The sequence below is a fragment of the Podarcis erhardii genome (assembly GCF_964252035.2).
Source record: "Podarcis erhardii genome assembly, chromosome: 5".
In the NCBI taxonomy this organism is placed as follows: domain Eukaryota; kingdom Metazoa; phylum Chordata; class Lepidosauria; order Squamata; family Lacertidae; genus Podarcis; species Podarcis erhardii.
The window spans coordinates 55551073-55577133 of record NC_138509.1 but is presented as its reverse complement, the minus strand read 5'-3'; the positions used below and the strand labels follow the sequence as shown (position 1 = coordinate 55577133).

At 43.1% G+C, this 26061-nt stretch overlaps 1 protein-coding gene across 2 annotated transcripts in view; it reads right to left on the bottom strand.

Annotated features, from left to right (window-relative positions):
• COL17A1 (collagen type XVII alpha 1 chain) overlaps window positions 1–20168 on the bottom strand; it is a 60464-nt gene extending 40296 nt beyond the window's left edge. Inside the window, exons 1-12 of one of the 2 annotated variants that reach the window (XM_081863376.1) lie at window positions 20009–20168; window positions 12143–12204; window positions 11143–11187; window positions 9652–9750; window positions 7132–7263; window positions 6254–6301; window positions 5521–5556; window positions 4937–4984; window positions 4165–4308; window positions 3040–3195; window positions 1784–1855; window positions 985–1053 (exon numbers count right to left, since the gene is read on the bottom strand). In XM_081863376.1, the coding sequence (XP_081719502.1) occupies window positions 985–1053; window positions 1784–1855; window positions 3040–3195; window positions 4165–4308; window positions 4937–4984; window positions 5521–5556; window positions 6254–6301; window positions 7132–7263; window positions 9652–9750; window positions 11143–11187; window positions 12143–12197 (904 nt within the window). In that variant the 5' untranslated portion in view covers window positions 12198–12204; window positions 20009–20168. The remainder of the gene's footprint in view (window positions 1–984; window positions 1054–1783; window positions 1856–3039; window positions 3196–4164; window positions 4309–4936; window positions 4985–5520; window positions 5557–6253; window positions 6302–7131; window positions 7264–9651; window positions 9751–11142; window positions 11188–12142; window positions 12205–20008) is intronic. The other variant, XM_081863377.1, reaches the window with a different exon arrangement.
• Between the last annotated feature and the right edge of the window lie 5893 nt (window positions 20169–26061).

The following is a 26061-nucleotide window of genomic DNA, read 5'->3' as shown; positions in this document are numbered from 1 at the left end:
CTGTATCCACAGCATGTGTTCTATCACTGTCTATGGCTAGGGCCAGCCTACAGCATTTTGCTGTGTGAGATGAAGGACCAGAAAGCACCCCTTCTCTACTCCATGTACAGAAGCCAGCCAGAGGGGCAGCTGAATCTTGCTTCCACAGTAGAAATGGGACAACTTCTTTCACTGCATCTGAAGCACCAGGCTGTGTGGCATACACAGCTCTGTCCTCCAACAAAGTGGAGTGTGTCATGAGACAAAGGTTCTTGAGAGCAGAAGCAGGCAAGGCCTAGGCACGGCCTACGAAGACTACACAATCATTCAAGCCTGCTAGCTGTAACTGTTAGCAGTAAACTGCCACGTCACTGTGATTCATGACTCATCTTGGGTTCCCTATAAATGTAACCAGCCATCTCTCTGGGCCTCAGTCTGTCTTCTGAGTCAGTCCCTGCTCAGTATGTGAGTGTGTTGTTGCAGACAGAGTGGCTCCAGGGCTCCAGTTAATCCATAACTAAGATCTGTGCCTCTCTGAAGACTAAGATAGCTGCTATGAGCACTCTGTGTATGCTCTTTAACTATGCTGTTTCTGAACAAGTTTATTTTCTTCAGTAAAGTTTTATTCTGTTTATGAAGAAGACTCTGCATTGATTAATTTACCGTTGCGTGACAGAGTGGAGGCGGGTATCGGGAAGAACAATCAAGGGGCTGTCACTGATGCCTATAGTAATCTACCGCCTGAGGTGTTTATTTCACATTGCCAAATGCTGGGGCCAGGTTTATAGCCCAGCGCCTCACTCGGAGCATCCAGACACAACTGAAGTTAGTGAATATGCACAACATCAAACTGTCTACAAAGGCCTGTCTGAGGCTAATCCATGGCCAGCATGCACAGAAAAAAGGTTTTAAAAATATTCCACGTGGAGCTGAATTTCTCAAGTACATGTATGCCACCCAAATGGCTCATAAACTAGGTATTTTCATAATGTTCCGTTACCTTACCTGCAGTTGTGGTTGCAGTATTGGCAACACCAAGTGTGCTTGGAGCCAGGTTGTTCTGAACACCAAATACTGCAAATAAAAATATCCTGGGGTGAGGTGCAAGTTTCCTTTTTTCTTTTTTTCTTTTTAGTAAACAGCCATAGTGACTCACCACAGGTAAGAATGGTCTGAAATTACCCATGCACAAAAATTGAAGACTTCCCCTACACTGCACCTAACAAACTGAGCTAGTCTGTCATGTTTCATATTCATTTCTAATTGTCCTCTCAGAAGTGCAGAAATCTCTGTAACATTATGCAGGAATAAACTTTTAACTTTGGGAAATAGCTTGAAAGTTCTCTTTACAATTCAAAGTTTAGAGGAAGGACGTGGAAATCTTCCTTGCTGATTTCTAGGTTCTGAGAGACCTGCAAAGCAAGCAATTGCTATGCAAGCCTGGGTGCCAGACCTGAAGACCTTCTGGCTTGGGTTACAGGTAAGGACATCCCTCTGACTGGCACCCAGGCTCAGGGACACACTGCAACATTTGTGTTGCTCATTTCACTTGTATTTATTTTATGTATTTTTTATTATCTTCAATAAATACTTTTTTTTAATCCTCTGCTGCAGGAGTTCTAAGCCATCCCTCAAACAGGCATGTCTGTTTACAGAGCGGGAGCTTTAAACGAATCCCACAAACTAGTCCAGGTGTGCTGATGCCACTGGCATGAAGAACTGGAGACCAAACCCTTTGCATATCCCTCTCCCGATGGCCACGCATCTTGACAGGTGGGATCAGGGAGGGAGGGAGAAAACGCACCTGTGGAAGAACTGCTGAGACCAGCATGCAGAGCTGGGGAACTGGGAGCCAAGTTGTTTGGGACGCCAAACACTGTGGGGGAAGGTAGGGAAAAAAGGAAGAGACTGTTGACTATGTAGGCGAGGTCAGAAAGATTCCAACACATCTGGGACGTGACACAAATCACTTGTCCTGTAGCAGAATGATCAATAAACTTTAAACTTTTCCATTTGAATTCCACACACTGAAAGAAGTCTCTAAAACATGGCAGAGGGGTAAACTGTGACCCTCCAGATGTTGTATCTGGACCGCTCCTGCCATCAGTGACCATTGACTATATTGGCTGGGGCTTATGGGAGCTGGAGTCCAACAACATCTGGAGGGTCATAAGTTTCCCATTCCTAGCCTAAAACCACTGCGCTTCGCCCTTTGCAGACGTCTACCCTAATCTTGGGACGCGGGTGGCGCTGTGGGTTGAACCACAGAGCCTAGGACTTGCTGATCAGAAGGTCGGCGGTTCGAATCCCCGCCAAGGAGTGAGCTCCCATTGCTCGGTCCCTGCTCCTGCCAACCTAGCAGTTCGAAAGCACATCAGAGTGCAAGTAGATAAATAGGTACTGCTCCGGCGGGAAGGTAAACGGTGTTTCCGTGCGCTGCTCTGGTTCGCCAGAAGCGGCTTAGTCACGCTGGCCACATGACCCGGAAGCTGTACGCCGGCTCCCTCAGCCAATAAAGCGAGATGAGCACCGCAACCCCAGAGTTGGTCACGACTGGTCAGGGGTCCCTTTACCTTTACCCTAATCTTGCAAGCTGTTGTTTAGCTGGCTGCATCACAACTCTTCTTTTACTGGTATTTGGTTGTACTTCAGAGCTATCTAAATTTGCTTTACTAAATTTAACCTTCCATTGAATAATATATATGTCTGAAGTGAATGAGTTCATTAGAGGGCACACATCCCACCCTGATCCGATATATTGTCCTCATATTCCAACAGTCACTTAGGCAATTTGGCCAGAAGGGGAAATTCCTTCCCAACTTCCAATATGGTTAGCACTTATACTCGTATGGTGAAGGCAAGTTCTGAAACCAACTGAGGAATGGCAATGAAAATGTAGGAAAGCAATGATGGTGCAGAATATCCACACTCCATGCTTCCTTCGTGGTCTTTAAGACTTCTGGTATTGAGTAACCACAACTGGCCACCTCATGGTTTTCAGAAAAGCTTATCTCGGAGCTTGTCTGCAGAATTTCTATGGCCGATGCTGTGAACATGTACCTGATCCAGTAGAATGTGCTGCCGTGTTCATCAAAGAGGAGCTTTGAGTCATGTTGTTGTGGTAGCCACCGAGAGACGACCCTGCAGGCAGGGTGGAGGACCACATGTACGGTGGGAGTGCCGCATTCAAGATGGTCGTGTCGTATGTCCCGGACACTGGAAGAAAAATCAACAAGCAACATTCAAAACCATATTTCTTTATATACAATGCATGATCCTTAGGCAATGTGGTTTCTTTTTCTGTTCCTCTCACCTAAACAGCACCATAAAATATGAAACTTGGTCTAATCTGTTTTTGGTGTTTCCTTTTTTAAAAAAACAAGTTTATATAGTCTTCAGAGTTATAGAGAAAAGCATGAATATGTGCTTCAAATTGGTTTTAAAGCAGGCATGGCTAACCTGTGGCTCTCCAAATGTTGTTGGACTGCAACTCCAGCCCCAGCCAGCATGGCCAATAGGCAAGGATAATGGAAGCTGTAGTCCAGCAACATCTGGAGGGATACTGGTTTCTCATCCCTGTTCTAAAATATCATAAACCTATGGTGATCCCTAGCAGTTTTCAGTGGCCATGGAATTGGACATCAGCAGAGATCCCTTGTTCAATTCAGTTCTTTCCTTGCCCTCCTCACATTGAGCATATTTGCTTTCTGCAGTTGCTGCCTATTTGTCAGGAGTCACACCTGAGTCCTGACCTTCTAGCTTTTAACTAACACCTCTGACCTGGTATTTAGTCTAGAACAAGGGTGGGAAACCTATGAACTACAGCTCCTATGACCTGTGATCATTGGCCATGGTGGTTGGGGCAGATGGGAACTGGAGCCCAGCAACACCTGGAGGGCCATAGGTTCCCCATACCTAGTGTGAAACTACTTTTGATGAAACTAAAAAAAAGAGCCATGCAATGGTGCCACTCAATCATTGCCAAGAAATAAAGGACTGAAGCCACTTCACTCCACTTTTTGGAGATTAGGAAAAAGCATGCACCTTTGAACAATCCTGTGATCCTTGCACTGTTGGCCTGAAAAAAATTCAACCATTTGCAGCCCCTGCCACCCTCTCCACCTTATTCTGTGATTTGATAGATTAGAAATATACTGGAATTCCTGGGGTCCAGCAATGAGATACCTGATTGGCTGCTCTCTGTCACCATTTTGGTTTCCACAACAGCTTTTTTAGGTATCGGGAGTGTGCTTGATGGGGACCGAGTTGGGCTAGCACTAGCTGACCGACTTCCCCGAAGTAGTCGTTTGACATCGTCCAATTCTGTCCCTAAAAGAGAAGAGAGATATTGGAGACTTAAGCTCAAAACTTGACAATGTAGGTAGAAAATTAAAAGCATGATGTTGGTAGAAAATTGTATGCTTTATATGTTTGGGTCTTAAAAATGCATCTGAAGATGGATAGAGCTGAATGGTGCAGACCAAAGCTACACACACACTATATCTTTGAAGCATATTCTTTCCCTCAAAGACTTCTGGACACTGTAGTTTACCCCTTGTAGAGCTACAATTCCCAGCAACCCTTAACAAACCACAGTGCCTAGAATTCAGGGGGTGACGGGAGAACATGTTTCAAACGTGCTTCAAAGATATAGTGTGTATGCAACCCTTGTCTCTGTTCTGGCTGCTCCACCTCAACATCAAGGACGCCTCTTCTTCCCTTGAGGCCACAAGTAATTTCTTTATTGGATTATAGTGATCCTTGCTCCTCGTGTATTTTTGTCATCCCCTATACAGTTTCCGGCTAACAGATATTAGGAAAATATCAGATGGCATCATGGAAAAAAGGGCTACCGAATGGTCAAAGGAAGAGTTCATCACTACAACTACTGGATTATTAATCACGGAGATTCAGCTACCCTTTGTTCAAGTCCACAAAAAATAGCTCAAGCACTTACACCTGGTTGATGGAGAAGCACTCTGCAGCCTCACTCGAATTTCACTCTCTGTACAAGACAAAATGAAAGAAGAGGCTCATTGTGAAGGGAGAGGTAATGGTAACTGGATACCCTGTACACACCTTTGGCATGAAAAAGGTTCATTGCTGCTGGTTGTTAGCTTGGCATGTGGTATGTTCTGTCAGTATTTAGACCACATGCAGCAAAGTTTGATAGGAACAGAATACTAATTTCTCCTACACCATGGCTTGTCTAATCATTTTTTATGAGTTTATTATTATAATGCAATGGTGACAGCAACTTTTATAAAACTGCATTCTACTTACATTCCTAGACCTCCCACCAGCCCAATTTTCCTTTTACATAATAAGTGCTGACATTTCAAAGTTTTGCTTTCCACAGTAGCAACCTGCCATGCCTCATCATAGCAAACCACTTTTTAAAAAACTTTTGTGACTTGGCCTTAAAGAAAAAAGCTTTCAAAACAAACAAACAAAAAACCACTTAGCATGCCCACACACTCTTGGGCATGCCCAAATTAACTCTTTGGATCTCTGCAAAGTGTATGGTATATTATATCTTACCACGAGTTTGGCTTCGCCCCCTGGTAGCAGAGGAACCTGTGAAAACCAAGGAAAATGCAATTGTTTGAATTTTATTTTGAAAAACTGTGATGAAGATGAGAAGGTTGACGAAAATCCAGAATTCTTTGGGGGAAAGAAGGTTCTTTGAATAACCTGCTTTAAATGTATAATATGTGTACACATCCTTAGAAAACATTGGAAGAATGATTTATGCTTCCAGTGACAGGGGGTTGAGATCCTATATCACTCTTTATCCCCTCCGATGCCACCCAGATTCCTAGGGCCTGATCTGATCTGAATCTGTATTGCAGTAGTTCAGCCAGGAATGGGAAGCACTGGCAGTACAGTAGTAACTGGCTCTTAGGCTTCTTTCAGCTTCCTGGGACTCTGGCACAACAGAGATGGAGTGGGAAAGGGGTATGCTTGTGCTGCCCATTACTTTTGTAGATCAGGCACTTGCATATTATCCCCAAATATTAGACACATGCATTTCAGCTTCTTATCTACTAAAGCCAGAACTATTAGAAAGATTCCATTTCTTTCTAAATGCAAAGCTCTGCACCAGATGGAAACATGACAGCTAAGAAATATACTCAAATCTGAGTCATTTCCATAATTCATTCTAGTGCAAGAGTATAGTGATTTTTCAACATTTTGAACTCCCTGACCATAAGGCATTTAATATGCACCTGCCCTCAAGTTGGCCTTTATAGTATTAATAACAGAAATGTACCAAAATCTTTTCTTGGAAACTCTGGAGAGGAATTTGCGCTGGAGCTCCCTGCAGGGAAAAAACAAGAAGATTTCATATTAAAATTTAACTGCATATGTTATATGGAAAGGGGGATTTCAATAGTATAACGTATCAGCATCGTGGTATATAGAGTATCCTGTAGTTTTCTCTGGAATTAAAAGGTGTCCCGAGGACGTATGTGGAAGATCTATTGATTAGTCTGCATGAGAAGTCAGGAAATGATCTTGGCAAAGTGCAGAGAGAGGATTATCACTGCTGACGAAAGTGTTATGTTAGACAAAGGATTACAGTGCTATACTCCAAAAAGGATCATGAATAGATATGACAATGGGGTGTGACTCACTGGAATAACAAAAGGGTCAAAAGTAGCAGAAGTACTGTAAAGGGCAAGTATACACTGGCCAGGTTCACATGTCACGGTAAGCCAAACCATGGTGTCCCGAGACCACGTAATTGTGTTGGATCCCAGAGAGGAGCTTACACCCACTTTGCTTTTCTCTGGTCCTTTAAGCACAGCACTGCAGCTAAACCGAAAGTTTGGCTTAGCTTGTAATTTGGGATTGTAGTTAAGGTCTCTCCTCCTCAAACACCATCTGTAGCCAAGGCTTGTAATATGGTTACAGACAATGGTTAAGCAAAAAATCAAAATTTGGGTCAGCCACCCAAAAATTTTTTTAAAAAATGGGTCAGCTAGGACCAGGAAAGATCAGAGTGGGTACGAGCTTCTCTGAAGGAATGAGCACATTTGTGAGGTCCCTGTAAGCCAGAGTTTGTGCAAATGAAACAGGCTTCTAGGATAGCTGAATAATTAGCCAACCTAATCTGTGCACCCCTTAGTTTCCTTGAGACTATGATACCTTCATATGCTGCATGGCGAGTGGAATAGGTTTTTCGTTCAAAGGTTGAGCCTGGTGATTTGGTAAGAGTAGAAGAAGGAGTGATGGCTTGCTTGTAGGAGGAAGAGGAGGTATTCGTTCTAGCATTTCCACCTACAGATGAAACAAAACCTCCTAAAATGTATGTACAATCAACCAGACTGTGATGGAAATGACAGTCCAGTCTTTAATTTAATATTTATTACTTAGAAAAGGAAGCTTTTTCAGCTTGAGGGTCACATTTGCTATTGGGCAACTTTTGGGAAGGAGGGAAACAATGCCAGGGTTGGCTGAGCCAAAGACAAAAGTGGACCCAGCAAACGTTTAACCTTTGCATAGCAGGCTGGTTTGTACACATGGTCGTAAACCCCTCTCCATCTTCCATTCAGCCAGCGACAGGCGTTCATCCAATATAGCACTAAGTAACAATCCCGTCAGTTCAAGGCTTTACACTTGCACAACAGGCCTGTACCCTGCTCCTCCTCCCACAGACATATGAATCTTTTCTGGGGGGTTCCCTTAACCCTCCAGAGCAGATTTGTGTGTGTGTTTGTGTGCACGTGTGGAGTGTGTGAGAAGAGAGAGGGGGAATCCCATGGCACAAGTATAAATCGTTCTGCTGGAATGGTTACTTAGAGTTACGCTGAATACAAGCCATAGCCTTTAGAAGTCAATGACATTGACGGAGTATTTCAGTTTCACAAAAAGTCTGTGTGGTTTGCTACACATTGCAAAGTTTGTTGAAGTGTGGATTTTGAAGGATGAGTGTATCTTGGTTTGCATATTGTTTCAGGAACTGTGAGTTAGGTAGGTTTGCCTTTAAATGCAAACTAAATCAAACCCCACCCAAATCCTACTTGGAATAGTGTGGTTAAAATGTGGTTTGTCAAAAGTCCTGGTCACTGCATATATTTCTGTCCTTGGATTTTCATGAGATCTCCAAAAGCAGAGGGGTAGCTGTGATCTAACATGATGCAGTCATGTGAATACTGGGTGAATGCCATGCTCCAAATTATGAAGAGAGAATGTACCCTTTGTAATCCCAGGAAGAGGGCTGTTCTCATACATTTGCTTGTACTTCTGGATCTGGTGTCATTCAGTGGCTTCCCCATTAAACTGTTTGAAGAACAATGAACTTTTGTGAGGAAGCCTTTGCTTCCCTCCTCTGCCCTGCTCTCCAATTTTTACGCTGACTTGGAACACACAGACTTAAGACACAGAAACATCAAGAGTTTATTAACTCAAACTGCTCTGGCTCTTTTAATGTGGCTGTGAGCATCATACTTTCAATATAGATTCCTAAAGTATCTAGGGAAATTGCAAAAAGCCATTTCAATCAGGACTGTTACAAGAAAACACGCTAATGTGTTCCATGTTAATTAACTAGGGGCGTTACTTCTCCTTCTAGGAGGTGTGTGTGTGGCCTATGGAGAGCTTTACACCTGGAAGGTTTTATAGAGTTTCATGAAGTTGTGTGATGTCTGTCCTGTCTAGGCTACCTTCCAGTGGTTCTGTTGGGGCTGGACTTTGGGGCTCCAGGGCCCTACAATCCAGGGGTCTTCAAATGACTGCCAGCAATGATGGCAGAAGGTGCCCTCTGCAGTGAAGAGCTTGCTGAGGCTCCAGCAACAGCCACCGCCTTCATTTCCCCAGAGTGTCTGCAGGAAAAAGAGGAACTCATGGGAAATGGAGGTGGTGGCTATTGCTGGAGCCTTTTTGGTAAGGAAAATGGGTTGTCTTCCTGCTGGAAAGGGGAAAGAGAGCAGTGACCAGGGCGGTGGAGGTGGGTGAGAAGATAGCAAAGCAACAAGATTGGCAGAGCACTGGGGGAGAAGGCAGGACAAGCATCCCAGGTGGCATGTTGGGAGAGAAGGGCATAGCCAAGGTGAGGGTCCCTAAAGGTCTCTTTGCCCATGCCCCCTCGAATATGGCAGTGCTGTCGGCCTCATCAGAAGAAAATATCAAGGCACACCCACACAGCCTGTTTGGAGTTCTCCAGTGGGCAGCGGGTGGGCAGTTCCTTTGGGTGTCTAAATGGATGCCTTCCATGTTCTCTGCAGAAAGGCTATTCTAAGGCAAACCAAATAACTTTATACAATAAACTAATGTTTATTTGCAGCTGTTTTTATTTTATTCCTCTGTACCCCCATGTGCTGAGCCCAAGAAGAAGCGCCAAGTAAAGACAGAGAACCACAGGAGATTGCAAGGAAATATAATTGTGTGGTGATATTTCCTGGAAGAAGAAAAAACCACCAGTTGTATAAACTCCCACCATTTACCACAAAAAAGGATCCTGCTTCCAGATTTTAAAGGGCATCTCTGGGCAAGGACTCTTTCCCTCCTCTTGTAGTTCCACAAAAGCTGAGAGGAGGAATGCTTCTCCCACACATACACACAGCACTTGTCGCTTTTGAATTGTAAGCTTCTGTCCTTTCTCCCCACACCTTTTTATGTTCCTCGTTTATGTTGTTTCCCTTTCCCTTCAGTCTGAGAACCACTTACTGGCTGTCACATAACTGCTGCCGTGGGTGTATGTCCTTTTCTCCACTCCACCTCCTCCACTATAAGCCGTTGATTTGAGGCTGCTGGTACTGCCTCCTTCTGTCAAAGTAAACACAACATGAGATTCTGTGGGTGGGAAAAGGCAAGAAAAGAGGACTGCGGAATAATATAGGGGCCTTTCAGTGGGGCCATATACAACATGAGCACGCCTCACATGTATGGTGTCAAACAACCACATGATTTTTAGAAGATATCTGAAGGCAGCCCTGTACAGGGAGGTTTTTCATGTTTGATGCTTTCTTGAGTTTTAATATTTTGCTGGAAGCTGCCCAGAGTGGCTGGAGCAACAGAGTCAGATGGGCAGAATTTAATAATAGAATGATGATGATCAATTTCACAAAAATAATGTAAGACTAGAGTAGCCTTCCCCAAACATGCTGGGGCTGATGGGAACTATAGTTCAAAACAGTGCTTTTTTGTAAAAAAAAAATGTTTAGGGGGTACTCTCATTTTGACTCAAGAAAATCACCATTTTATAGTTCAAATCGGGGGAAATAAATATAGTAAACGGACAAAAGTACAAAGATTCACAAAATGTTTAGGGGTATGCGTACCCCTGCATTCCCCCAGAAGAAAAGCACTGGTTCAAAACAACTAGAGAGTACGAGGTTGAGGAAAAGTGGCCTGGATTAATTCCTCTCAAGAACAGGGCTGCCGCATGGTCAATTTTGAACTGTCTAGGTGGGTCCCCCTGCCTACACTCACATGTGTCATACTTGCAACACAGCTTCAGTGCTAGAAAACAGACCACTTTAAATCTACTTAGCTGAAATGAGAATTACATTTCAGTGAGAAAGGGAAGGCTAGAACCCTAGTCAGAAGAGTTGTACGATCAAGAGCTATTATCACTGCTTAGCACTCCTTACAATTACTCTGGTAAAGAAACCACACCACAGATGGTGTGGCTGGCCAAAAGTTAGTCAGCAAAGGTGCTCGATATCAAACTCAAACAGCTGTTTTAGTCAACACATCCCATCCCACCCAGGTTTTTCCAGGCTGATAGTGTGAAGGGAAGTTACATCATCACGGACAATGCGGGCCGAGGTCATACAAAAGCCATGGGAGAATGGGACCAATTGATATTTAGAAACAACAACCCTCTACTGGCAATGTTCCTTGGCTCAGAAATAATATGATCTAACTGGATTTTGTTCCATATATTCTTCTGAGCCAAGCCTATGGGCCTAGTGAACTCTCATGCACAGAGAGATTGTACAAAGTCTCTTGCTATTTTTAATCCATGTCTTTCCTGTAACTTGGGCAACTTCAGAAAAGCAACCGTAAGTAGGGTGGTGCTTTTGTTATGCTTTGATCTATAAGCTCAGTGGCACAAACACTTGAGGGGCTTCTGACAAAGAAGCACAAACAAAGCAAACTGAGATGCATGCATGCAGAAACAGGTATACTGAATTCTGTATAGCAACCACTTACTTGGGGGAAGAGATGTCAGTCTGGTGGTAACAGTTTCTGTAATAACTGTAAAAAGAAAGAGAGAGAGAGAGAAGAGAAGTATAAATCCATGGGATAGGTTGTCCTCATTTACAGAGGAACCTTGATGCTGCTCCTCAATCATTAGCATCTGGATAGCAAATTGAGCAGGTACACGGGTCACCTGATCACACTATTTCCCACTGTGGTGAGATCAGTTGCATTTCCCTTCAAATCACAGCATTATTTCTAAAATCACATCTATACATAGGCAATTTTAATGCAAATCTGTGCTCACTTTTCTCCCTGTTTGGGGGCGATAAGTAAGTGGCCACGACTTCTTCTCTTTTTTTCAAAATTGCTAAGCTGAATTTGAGTCTTGAATTCAAACCAACAAATTCCTTTTGAAAGTTGTTCTGAATATTCATTTCTGGCCCATGGAAACCATTTTGGAAATTCTGAGAAGGACTCGATTTTTTACAGGTGAGATACTTATGAAGGCATAGTGAGAGATAACTTTTCAAAGGATGTATACAGCAGGGATAATTGCCTGAGACCCTGTGAAATATTTAGCCGAAACCATCTCTGAAAATGGCAATATAATGCTTCTGAAATGGCATATAGTATTAAGCTGCTATTAACCTGGTTTGCAAGGTTGGCTTATTATATCAAAACTTCCATTTGGGAAATAATCGGGAGGTTCCACTTGGTCCCAACCATGGGGCCAATTCACATGAACTTTTTTCTTTGAAGTGTTACCCTGAGATGACTCCTCTGTCCCAATACTCAGGCAGTAAGGGCCTTCACATTTTAAGATCCCATTGCCACATAATGAACCTTTCATTATGTATAAGCCTTTTTAAAAATGATATAATGATGTCAGAAGACCATTGAACCACGTAGATATTGAAGGGTGAAATGACTGCATGCTAACTTTTACCTCTGCAATGTCTGTGGGAATCAACTTAAAGAACCATCTATTCCTAGAAAAGGTTTCACTTACGTCTCTCTGTGACTTCTGTTCCATCCCGCTTGTTTTTCTTTGTTACAGCGGCCATATCATTGCTACATGAAGGCAAAGAGAAAGAGCAAAGGTTAACATATTCCTGACCCCCGTTGGCTACTTTGCTATAGTGGTCCCACTCAGGCCCTTCCTCCCTCCTCAGCCAATGCTAGGCTAAGAAGCAGCTTAAGATGTGCTCTTTGCACACTTTCACACAGTCCCTCCTGGACCATTTCATAGGCCTTTTTCTATTTGATGAGAATATGTGTGATTTATAAAGACTGGAAAGTGCTCAGCCAGTTAGAAGTTTAGTTTGTGTTTGTTTTTTAAGATAATCCGATTCCTCTCACAAGAGAAAGGCATTTGGCACAGGTATTGTGTTCTTTGACCTCTCCCCCACCTCACAAAATACTCTGAAGTAATCTACCCAGGGTGTTATAATGTTTAAAATCCTAAATTCACAATTATTTCATTGAAGTTCTGGAAAGGGGTCTAATAAGTAGAAGAAAGGTAGAAACTTGTTTTTAAAAATAACTGCTTTAGTCGGTGAAGCAACAGTGTCATCTAGTGGCAGCTCAGGAATATTTAGCCAGTGTTTATCTCCCCCTGCTCAGATTTACAGTAGTTCACAGCTTTATTCTTCAAATGTTTCCAGGCCTCAAAATTGAAAATATTCCTGTAAAAATATTCTAGATTTGTTTGCTTGCACTTTTGGGATATGACTGTCCTTGGGATCCAGCCGTATTGGTAGTGTTCTTTGTTCAACGAGATTCCTGTTTTCAGATACATAGCTTTTTGAGGTTTTTCAATAACATTTTTACATTTTTGCATTTTAACAGTTTTGTACACTACCCCAAACCCCTACAAGAAGAAGGGCAAAATAACAACAACATAAATCTTTTATTTTAGCTTGCAATTATGTTTAGCGTTTGCCACCCCCTCTGGCAATAAAAGGTAGGAACGTTCAGATTTCTGAATTATAGTGGTTACTTTCCCCCTAATAAACTACAATGACTCCCTATTAGGTGGGGGAAGAGACCAGGAAGGTGGAACATATGTTCTGCTGAAGGGTATAATAAAAAGAGGAGTGCCGAACAGGCAAGAAATGGGAGCAAAGTAGTTTATGAAGGGACGAGGTCTGTTGTTGCACATTCAAGTAGATAGGAAGCAGTGGTCCTGTAGGACCACAGAACCCTTTGTACTTATTATAACTGTGGGCACATATCTGCTATCATCTGCTGAACTTGTGAAAGTAAGGAACATTTAAATCACATGCCTCCCTCTGCCCCAATCATCCTGGGAACTGTACTTTGCTCCGGGTGCTGGGAATTATAACTCTGTGAGGGGGTAAATTACAGTTCCCATTATTCCTTGCAGAAACTATGACTGTTAAAGTGGTGTAAAAGTGCTTTAAATGTATGGTGTGGGTGCAATTTCATTCCGCCCACCTACATACGCCTCAGTGAACTCATGAAGAGGGTTTATTTGCCTTTGGGATGACTTTGAAAGTGGTTTTACTCATGCTCAGCGATTGGTTGATTGCTACTAAAGAAGGAATTTCCTCTCAAGCCACATTGGCTAAAAAGATGCCTACAAAAGCAGCCTTGCATGTATGCATGAGCCAATATAAAACTGGGATTATATTGTGTCCTTTTTCCTAGACAAATACTGCTCCTGTGGAGGAAAATATTTGCACATGAAGCGAGTCTCATCTCAGGGTAAATCCATCCTAATTGTTTGTCTAAATCCACCCAAATCTCTTTCTTCACTGCTGTGCCCTCTTCCTCAGGATAATGGATGCCTGAGGCACTTCAGCAAACCCACAGCACCTTAAACCATGAATCACAGGCACAGTCATAATTGGCGCACATGATGAACAAGCTCCGACACTGAAGGAAGATGCTTGAAAGATGAGCTTAGGCGGGTGGAACAATGGAGCCCTGGAGCCAAACCCAACCCAGTCTATGAGAAGATTTTGGCTTGAGGTGGCATCTTGGCCTCACTCTCTCAGCCTCTGTTGTTTTGCTAAAGTTTCTTTTGCATGTTCCTTTCTTTTGCTTGACCTTGGCTTTCAGGATTTGGGAGAGCAGCTAGTGTGGAGAGCAGCACAGACTGGCAGGCAAAGGCAACAGCTCCCCTAGCCACACCTCTGGCCGTTCCCCTCTGATGGAGATCAAAGCTATGTGTGCCACATGGCCTTGCAAGCACACACAAACACAACCAGCCTGTTGCAACCCCCAGGTGCAATAGGGGATGCTATGCTCTCCTGTTGAGAGTGTTGATGCACAATTCAACTGCCAAGCTTCTGAGCATGGAAGGGGGAGCCATTGTGTCATTTACCTCAACCAGCAAAACATCTTGGGCCAGTCGTAACCATGAAGGCCTTAGGCCAGTCACAGTCTCTCAGCCCAAACTACCTCACAGGTTTGTTGTGAGGTTAGAATGGTGGGGAGGAGAAGAACCACAAACGTTTCTCTAAGCTCATTAGAGGAGGGTTGGCAGCTTGTGGCCTTCCTGATATTGCTGGACTGCAACTCTCATTAACCATGACCACTGGGCCATGCTGGCTGAGGCCAATGGGAATTGAAGTCCAACACAATCTGGAGGACCACAGGTTTGCAGAGCCTTGCTTTACGTGACATAAAGGATTAAAATGCAATTAAGTAAACTTCAGATGGCATTTGGTCATGCATGCTGTGAACAGAAAAATCGTGACCCCTCCCTCTAGTCTCCTGCCATAGAGGTCCAAAGAGGACATTTCCAAGTATTTTAAAGCTGCCAAGTAATTTAACAACAAAAATCAAGGCGATAGGACTCAAAGCTACTTGAGAAGCATACTCTCTAACCCAGACAGGGAAAGTGTGGCCCTTCAGATGTTTTGAACTCCAGCTCCCATCAGCCCAAGCCAGCATGGCTTATGGTCAGGGGTGGTAGTAATTCAATATGTAGAGGGCCACAGGTTTCCCATCTGAGATATATTCTATGGTATTTGTCTGGTGATGACTGGTCAGTAATCCCAGGAAAGACACAATGCAGTGTTACTGTCCTTTAAATTATTCTTCAACTGGCCCCTGGGTCACAGCAATCAAATCGTAAGGCTGTCATTTCACACTATTTAAACTAGGGTCGCCATACATCCAGAATTTTCCAGACACAGCCAGGATTTAGTGGTCGGAAACAGTGTCCAGGCGAAAATTGCTTAAATGTCCAGGAAAATCTGGATGTACCCAATGTCAGCAGTGTAGATTTTGATGAATTTCCTTAATAGCTCAATAGCCTTGGACAAAACTAGAAAAAGCTCAACAACTTTGGCCAACTTTGTGTCTGGATTTTCACTTTTTGAAATATAGAAAAAGATTTTGCTTTGTTTAGTCAATCTAAAAAAATCTAAAAAAACAAAAAAAACCCAGAAATCTCCTCTACTCCATTTATTACTGTTTCTAATTTATAGGCTGGTTTTTATTGTATTTTATATGCTATAAGCCACCTTGATATGTTTTATGAAAGTACAGATTATCAATGTTAAAACACACAAATAAATAGTATTTATTAGGTTGTTATCACTTGTTATCAAGGTCTCCAAGAGACTTACATTTAAAAGCATCAAAATAAATACACTATACCATTAGAAATTCATATAAAAATCAACATTCTCATACATACACTTAGAATTCAGATATACACATATAGCTTGTCCACACTATACTGCCTTTCTCCCCAGTAATGTCCACCCTATCCCAGTGTTGTCCTGGATCTTTCCCCCTTTAAATGCATGGTCTTTCAATCCTTGTAAAGGCCAAAATGGCTAGGATTGAAAAAGTCCACATTTAAAGGGGGAAAGGTCCAGGACAACATTGGGGTGGGGTCTACTTTTTGCTCTGGTGTGGAGAAGTCTGCAGACAAAAACAACCCCCTTACAGCAGCCACAGGGAACTTTGGTAGCACACCAACAGCAGAACAAAATCAGGTCCGTCCATTAATTACCCCTTTGTTCTATAGTTTCCCAGATTTGAACAGCAACTTTAGCCGCTGAAACTGCTCCAGTTGGCTTGTGTGATCTTCCAGCACTGCTGATATCACTTATCAATCAAATTTACCTTTCACAGCTAAGCTACTATAGTAGCCTAGCCACTGCTTTGGGGTCCTGTGTACCATTCCTTCAAATATCTAAGACGACAGCAGGAATTTGAAGTCTAGCAAGGCTTTCTTTTGTTCCATCCTCTGGGGTACAGAGATGATTATCTCAGTGACTAGAAATGAGGCAGGCTGGCACATTTGCTTTTGGTGTTTCACATGGATGCCCATCATGTGATAAGACATCAAAGGAGAGGGAATTCCAAAGAAAAACTATTATATATCCTGCCACTGAAAATGCTGCATTTGCCCAAGGAGCTGATTTAAGGATCACAAGTGAAATTTGGAGGTCTTCCAGGACTGGCTGCACAGCAATCTGTTGGGGACATTCTAGCTCTGACTTTCCTGCAGTGAGCAGGAGGTTGGACTAAGGCAGGGGTTGCCAACATTTGTGGACCAGTGGACACATTTCGAATTTTCTGAGTGCTGGGGGCACTAGACAAAGATAGCTACAGTCATACCTCTGGTTATGTACTTAATTCATTCCGGAGGTCCATTCTTAACCTGAAACTGTTCTTAACCTGAAGCACCACTTTAGCTAATGGGGCCTCCCGCTGCTGCCGCCGCGCCGCTGCCGCGCCACTGCCGCGCGATTTCTGTTCTCATCCTGAAGCAAAGTTCTTAACCAGAGGTACTATTTCTGGGTTAGCGGAGTCTGTAACCTGAAGCGTATGTAACCCGAGGTACCACTGTACTATGGAGGGAGAGGAGGCGTGGCATAACACAAAATGGCTGCCATGGGGTGTGGCATAACACAAAAGTTAAATTATGTTAATTCTAGGTATTCACAATTATAACTAAACCAGAGCAAAACATTATTCTTTTAAGATGGTTTTGCTAATTAAGTATTCTTACTAATACTGGTGTTTTTGTAGCATCAGGGCATAGTATAAAACAAAAACTACGGAAAACTTATGAGCAAAAAAATACACCAGGAGGTATCTGAAATAGGCGTAAGATCTAAAAGAAACAAGGGAAATTATTGTTTTATCTTGATAAGAGTTCTTCAAATAGAAATAATTGTTAATGGACTTGTGATATAATTATATCCAAAGCAAGTGATTGCTTGCAAAATGCAAGCATGAACAGCAAGGTTGATACTGCGGTAATGAAGCAGCAATTTAGGGAAGGAGCATAGCTCACAGGTAGAGCTTATGCTTTGTGTGCAATCTCTGCCATCTTCAGCTGCTGCCAGTTGGTGTATTTAGCAATACTGGGGTAGTCTGTGTGGCTTTCTCTAGATGTCTTGGGCATTGGTTCAGTGAGATAACATGGCCAAAGGACTTAAGCACTGAGGCATAGTGTCCATTACAGTGGGATGGTGAAAAATCCCAGCAGCCCCAAAGGGAAAGGCCTTCCCCAATTTCAAATAGTGCTTGCTGCTCAGACGATATTCATGCTACATTAAACTGGTCAGATCCTGCTGTAGTCCCAGTATGTCTATGCTGAGTGGTGCTTGCCGGGGTTTCAAGTAAGAGTCTGGCCCCACCTGGAGACTCTGCCAGGGACTGAACCTGTGACCTTTTGCACGCAACACATATGCTCTCCCATTGAGCCACTTGTATGATTCCATTTGTGTCAGCTCCTGCCATTCCACCCAGCTACCAGTGAACTCTGGCAGAGAACCAGCAATGGCTGTGTGGTCCCTTCAGCTACTTCTCATGCTCATCATGCAGATGCCCCAAGGCGGAGGGAAGTTGGATTTCTCTCAGACCCTTCCTGCCCTCCCAGTGATGTATTCAAGCACTTGAGCAGGAGCACAGAAAGTATTCATTTGGTCAGGCATTTAGAACTCAGCTTTAAAAACCCCCTAAGTTAAGCAACTTGGAATAGGCTGCTCAAGATAGAATCTTCAGAGGCCAGAAAAGAATATGGGGGAATCTGGTCCATGCTTCTAAAGAAACCATAACCACAGTTCCTGCCCTGTTAACACTGGGCACTTCCATGTTGTTGGCATTTTGAGGTGGGATTCAGTCACTTAGTGGCATCAAGGTGCCACAATTTTAGTTGATTCAGAGGTCTTGTGCAACAAACTTTTAAAAAAATACATCACCAAACTAGACTTTTTTGTTATATGGAGCGTGACAAGGAAATGCACTGCAAAGCTGGAAAAACACTTAGTTTGAGGCATCAGCCATCTGATCTCCCAGCAAACAAATCAGGATGACTGTTCAGTAGGCAGGTTAAGTGGAAGCACCCTTAGATTAGTTGAATTTTGATATATGCACCACAAGTAGGGAGCAGGATCAAGCAAGATGTGTCATGCATGCCTCTAGGAAACAAATGTCCTTAGGATAAGGAATATGTTCAGTACAACACACCCAGCCAGCTCAGTAAAGTGATCTGTACTACACACTGCAGAAGAAAGCAAGATTTTTAAAATGCCGGGAGCCAATAGTTAACTTGCCCTGAGGGTATATTTATGCATTTTTCTAAATACAGTAATTGGGCAGAATTTGTGAATGGAAGTAGAATGGTGCGTTCCACTTCTTCAGTATTTCTCTCAGCTCCCTAACCTGAGATTGTCTCTTCTGATATTCTCTTTTCAGTCATACCCTTAACACTTCAGAAGAAGGGAATGTTATCCCATAGGTAGAGAAAATTCATTCTGGGCCCTTTAAGCCACTATTGAAACACCATAAAAGTCACAATGCTCTTCAGAGCAGCTTAATTTTTAATCATGTTCTTTACTCCTATATTTTCCAGGAGACTAATTCAGCATTTAACTTCAGAAGATTTCTGAAAAGTTTGCCTCTATAGTAGAATCTAGCAAAGGCTTTATCAGTGTTGATGAACATATTTAAATACTATTTTGCAGATGGGGGGGGGGACCTGAAAACCCATAGTCCAGGTTTGAAACCAAAATAGTAGCAGAGATGAGCAAAATAGACAACTGAATCATGAAATAATACCATGTAAAGAATTAATAATGACCCACAAACTCCCATTTCATAATGATGCTAATTTTTGAAAGTCCATAACTCAAGATTTGGTACTTAATTATATATAGGAATACAAAGGAGTGCAGTGATTCCTGATAATATACTCCTTGCTGATGAAGGTGGCTTGAATCTATTGTTATTTTTCACAGACAACACAAAATTCCTTTCTGCAAAGGAACTGCAAGCATTTTTTGAGAGATATGGTTCAGTGTACCCAAAAAACAGGATCCACACACATCGACCACAGAACTACCACACAATAAGTACATTTTTGTAATGATGGTTATACAGTCCCTCTGCCTTGAAAAATGCATTAGTCAGTTTTTCTTCCAGGGTTCTGACATACCATACCCATCGACAGCTATAACCATAATCTTGTGAATGCCTATCTAATAAGGCTGCAATGCTTTTGTATGCTTACTAGGGAGTAAGTCTCATAAAATTTACTTTCAAGTAAATATCCACAGGACTGGACCACATGGACCCAGATGTGAGAGGAAATGCTTATTTTGGCTTGTTTTCAGAGTATTGCTATTAAGTTGTATACTTATAGCTTTTCTTTCAATGCCAATTATAAACCTATTTTCCCCATAACCAAACTGTTTCAATACTCAGTCTCTACAGCATATTTACTAGACTTCTTAATATAGAATAAGCAGCTATTTTGGCCCATATTTTGCCTGAGATTTATCTCCACACACTTTCCCCCTTTTTTACAATCAAAGAATCTGATAGAATTATAGTAGAAAAGGGCGCCCTTCTGAGTGTTTCCTTGTCTTGTGTTACATACCTGAAGTGCTTCTGTTCGTAATCCTTATTGTTTGCTTTCTACCCAGATCCCAGATGTTGTCCCACAAGTCCTTGAATAAAGCACTCCTTCAGCAGTATGGTGTTTCTCAGACTGAGTGATCCTCAGAGAATGCTGAATTTGACTTGTATTTAATGTCTTTTACCCCACGCCCCCCAAACACGTATGTTCTTTTCCCCAAAACATTTTTCCTAAACAAGTCCTGACAAAGGTGTGTGATGGTTTCTTGCCTTACTCCACCCTATCAATTATCTGACACAGTGCGGGTAAAAAAAAAAAAGTCTGCCTCCAGGAATCAAATTTAACTGCTGAAATAAAACACATCAAGCTACAAGCTCAAATACATCCAGTCTAGCCTATTGCAATGTGCTTTACATGAAGCTGCCTTAAAAGATGGCTTGGAAATTTTAATTGATGCAGAATGCAGCTAGTTGGGGTTAGGTACTGGTTGACTACCTTTTCATTTTTGGCCCCAATTTGAAGGTATTTAACTCTTAAGTCCTAAATAGTATAGAGCCAGGTTATTTGAAGGGAAGACCATATGAACCTGCCCAGGCCTCAAGACTGGCTTCAGAGTTGTTAGGACCCTGTGAGACATCAGCAGAGTCGGGACCTCCCTGCTGCCTCACCCTCTCCCTCCCAGTAAGTAGCAGTGACTCTGCTGCTGAGAGGTCAGATACATGGCAGTGCCCCTCATTAGTGACTCCGCCTGACCTGCTATGAAGATAAATTAGATCCGTGATCTGAAGAAACTGGGCCTTTTCCGTAGTGGCTCCATATTTGTAGAACTCCGTCTCAAGCCTTGTGCATTTGACCCCTTCTCTCTGTGTATTTTTGAAGAGGCCTTGAAGACCTTTTTGTTTCAATCAGCTTTTAGTTGAAATATGCTGAGCTAATTTTTAAATGGTTGCTACTCTCTGCCTTAAATTGTTTTAACTCTTTCATGGGAATCTGTTGGGCTGTGTTGAGGTGTTTTATAAACCATTTTAGTTTATAATTTTATATCTTTCTTATCATTTTATTTTATTCTTTGTGAGTCACCTTGAGAGGGCATAGAAATACTGAACCACCTGATTAAACAAGCAAACCACTTGAAATATCAGCCTCCTGTTTCCCAAAGTGGCCAGCCAGGGACCTCGAAGTAGCCTACAAACATGACTTGAAGACAAAAGCAACTGGTAATAGGCGCCAAAAGGAAAGGCTACATATCCCCCAAATTCAGGGCGAAAGAAGACGCAGATTTACACAAAATTTGCATATGCTAATTTATATGCAAATATGCAAATTTAGAAATGACTAGAAAATAAATTGAAATACAGTATGCCTCACCATACCAGAGAAGACTGTAACCAGGTTATCTGTGTGCCTGCTCAACGTCCTGTCTTTGTGCTAGCCGTTGACCGGCAACTTCAGCACCCTGTCTTCTCCCTTCATATTGTTCTTTATCTTCTTCCTGTGGTTCTTTATTGATATTTTTTTTAATCAGACTTGGACTGAACAGCCCTTCCAGCAGAGGACTGACCTCTGCAGATAATTGATATTTGGTGGCATACTGTCTCTGAGCCCCAGCTGGAGTTTCAATGTAGCCTTCGTGGCAGCTTGCCACCTTCCCCTTCAAGAATCTGTTTAATCCTGTTGTAAGAAATGGGAGACATGGTAGGAGGCACCATTATACAGGCACAGGCCTGCAAGGGACCAATTAAGGTCTGTAGTTCAACCAAAAAGAAAAGGCACCATATGCTGGAGAAAAGGGGAGGAAATCCTCCACCTGCAATCTCAATAAACGATTCTGTGCACTTGGGTGTTTCCTCCCCATTTCCCCCCATGTAGCTGAACTTCCTGTGTGGTAGAAGGGAGCCTCATATTTTACAGCATCTTGATGCATTCTTGCTGAAATGTCATAGTGGAGACAATAATTCTGAATGCCCTTTACACAGCTAAACACTTGCAGCAGGTGGGTCTTATATCAGCAGTTCTCAACCTATGGGTCACGACCCCTTTGGGGGTCAAACGACCCTTTCACAGGGGTCCCCTAAGACCAGGAGTCAGCAAGCTCTTTTGGGGGGGTGGGCCGGTTCACCGTACCACAAACCTCATGGTAGTCCAGTGTGTGTGTGTGTGTGTGTGTGTGTGTGTGTGTGCATACACGCACACGGCAGAGGGGGCTTCTCCACCCCCAGCCCCTCCTGTACCCCTGCCACCTAGGGTACTGCCGAGAGCAATGTACTTTACTGTTGTTATATTAAGACTGTTACCCATGCTACACCATGCTTCAAGACAAAATTTCATTTAGAAATAAATATTTCACAATATATAATTACATATTGTTTTTGTGATTAATCACTATGCTTTAACTATGTTCAATTTGTAACAATGAAAATACATCCTGCATATCAGATATTTACATTGCGATTCATAACAGTAGCAAAATTACAGTTATGAAGTAGCAACGAAAATAATTTTATGGTTGGGGGTCACCACAACATGAGGAACTGTATTAAAGGGTTGCGGTATTAGGAAGGTTGAGAACCACTGATCTATATAATGGATAGGCAAACTAAGGCCTGGGGGCCAGATCCGGCCCAATCACCTTCTAAATCCGACCCACGGACGGTCCGGGAATCAGTGTGTTTACATGAGTAGAATGTGTCCTTTTATTTAAAATGCATCTCTGGGTTATTTGTGGGGCATAGGAATTCGTTCATTCCCCCCCCCCCAAATATAGTCCGGTCCCCCACAAGGTCTGAAGGACAGTGGACCGGCCCCCTGCTGAAAAAGTTTGCTGACCCCTGGTGTATATCATCCATATTATAGCAAAGTACATTATGGCAGATGTGTCTATAGAACAGTTAATAACTTCAGCATGGTTCCTGGTCATGATAACTCTCATTTACCTTCAGTATCGCAGACAGTTGCTGGGAACCCAGTTGATCAGAACCTCAGTTGCTGGGGAGCTGAAGTGGAGAAAGTGTGGATGCGTTCATGTTCTGCTTGTGGGCTTTTCATAGGCATCTGACTGGCCATTGTGAGACAAAATGATGGACTACTCTATTTTGCCTAATAAGGAAGCTGTATCAGTTGATGCAGAGTACGAGGGGAAATCTCAGTGTGAAGACCTACTTTGTATATAAGAGCAGCATGTGAACAGTGTCGGTGTATTGCAGGTGGCTGTTTCCATAGCAACTGATTTTTGGGCCTGGGAAAGTTTTTATAGGTGTAGGGTAGGCATTTGTAGTAATGAGTTGAGGCTGGATTCAGTAACTTTCGGTGAATGCACTTCCTACAGTTAAGTATACACACTAAGTGTCAATGATGCTGCTGACCTTTATTGTTGCTCTGTAGACTATCCTTCCTCCAAAATTTCTCTTATGAAAATAGAGACGTCCCATTCCATAATGATAATTTTACTATTTATACCCCACACATCTTACTGGGTTGCCCCAGCCACTCTGGGCAGATTCCAACATATCTAAAAACATAATAAAACATTAAACATTTTTAAAAAACCTTTCCCTATACAGGATTGTCTTCAGACAGCTTGGGCGGTCGGATAACTGCATACCCTCCAACATTTCTCCAATGAAAATAGGGACATCCTAAGAAAAAGTGAGCGCTGTCCGTTAAACCACAGAGCCTAGGACTTGCTGATCAGAAGGTCGGCGGTTCGAATCCCCGCAACGGGGTGAGCTCCCGTTGCTCGGTCAACCTAGCAGTTCAAAAACACGTCAAAGTGCAAGTAGATAAATAGGTACTACTCCAGCGAGAAGGTAAACAGTGTTTCCGTGTGCTGCTCTGGTTCGCCAGAAGTGGCTTAGTCATACTGGCCACATGACCCGGAAGTTGTACGCCGGCTCCCTTGGCCAGTAAAGCGAGATGAGCGCCGCAACCCCAGAGTCGGCCACGACTGGACCTAACGGTCAGGGGTCCCTTTACCTTTAAGGAAAAGTGAGACATTCAAGAAAAAAAACAGAAACAAGGACAGTTTCTCTAAATCAGGGATGTCCCTGGAAAATAGGGACACTTCGAGGGTCCTTCAAGAAGCCTCTTTATTTTATCTTCACAAGGACACTATTGGCTAGGTTAGGCTGAGAAATCACGAAGGGCTCATAGTTGTCCAATTAACATCATGGCTGAACGGGGATTTGAACTTGGGTTTCCTCACTCCTACTTCTACATTCTAACCACTACACCACAATGTCACTCAGAAATATTCCAGGTTTACTCAAACAAAGCTGGCAACCAAGACAAGTTTGGTTGTTTTACACAAAAATACCAATAACCTGCCAAGCCAAAGTTCGTCCTGATCAATTAGCAACCCTACCTGTACATTATTCAGCGTACATAGGATTCATATCACTACAAATTATTATCATGGCAGGAAACACTGGTGTTAAACCAGTGTTTTCTGCAGCAAACCTATCTAGTATATGGGAGTAATACATGCCTGTATGTGAACATTTAAATGCCAGCACCCATAAATCTAGAAAACCTCATTAGGCCAAGGTTCCCATATGTCTGTGCACAATTGTATTCAAAGAGAGATACACACCTGAATCAGGGGCAGAGCTACCTGCCCCAGCACCCAGAGCATTTGTGGGGGCAGGGCTAGCCGCCCTCACGGCGAGCATCCTTAGCTGCCTCCACCCACACGGCGAGCGGGGAGGGGGGATTCTGCTAGCCGCCCGCACAGCGAGAGTCCAGGGGTGCCACCTGCGCAGCAAGCGGGGGTGGTGGCACCAGGATGTCACCCACCCTCACGGCTGACACCCGGTGCGCACCGCATTCCCTGCACCCGCTTTCCTCCACCGGTGACCTGAATTACTTTCATTTTCGTTTGCTGCAGAAGGCATCCTTATGGCAATCAGAACTTGAGTGAGCAAGTACTGTAATACCTATTCATTGATCCCCAGTAGAAATTATTCATAACATTTTCTCTGTGGTGCTCATCATATCCAATATGCCTCCTCAGCTACAGACATGTTTGATGTCTCCAAGGAAGAAATTTAGATCATCCTTTGTAGCCCAATGAGTAAGAAACCGGATAGGTGTTTCTTGGCAACAAACGGTTTAAAGTGCCGATTTTATGAATCACTTTGCCTATTTATTCTTGAACTTCCAAGATTTTTTCAAAGGGAGTAGAGATCCCTTAAAAGGAAATCGGAAAAGTGTTGATAATTGATAACTCAGCACTTTAAAAAGTGACCGTGTTGCTCTCCTCTTTGAATTCACTATGCTTACCAAAAAATATCTTTAATAAACTCTAATTGTCACTTACATTTACACAGTCCAAGTTTTTGTGGGCAGCTAATTTAATCACCAATAGAAAATTATTTCTAATGAGCAAATCACTTGTTACATGGAACTGGAGATAATTCCTCCCGCCCCACCCCCACCCCAAATGAGCCTTGAGCAGCTATGGTTTTAAGTAAAGGAACAGAGGCAAAAGGATACCTTTCCCCACTGATTTTTCTTCATTAAGCATAAACAACCCTAGTGGCTTTTCCCCAACAGAGTTCCACCTTGAATGCTGCTGAAGGGAAAACATATGGAGATTGGTGTGGTTTTGATTGGGAAAATGGCTGTTGGAGAAAGATCAAGTACTAATTCCTGCCACAGGAGTGATCATAGAATTGTAGAGTAGGAAGGGGACCCCAGGGGTCAAGTTTGTGAGCTCTAATAATAGAGAAGTTGGCCGGGCCCTCTTTACCCAAGGGGATCTATCCATGAGGCAGTTTACCATGGACTTGGTGCTAATCATACCATAGGTGCTGGATTCCACCCAACTTTGAGGGAGCCCAGCACACACACACGCAACATCACAAGCATGATGCACACATGTGATGTCACATGGCGGGTAGAGGCCACAAGGCCCACCACAGCCTCAGGGAGGCTTAACAGGGCCAGCCACAGCCATAGGTAGGCTCAACAAGGCCCAGCCCCTCAAGACTGGGGGGCTCTGCCCCATCCCAATATATTTGGAGGTGGCTGAGGTATCCTCAGCCCTATAGAGTTGGCACCTATGGATCATACATATG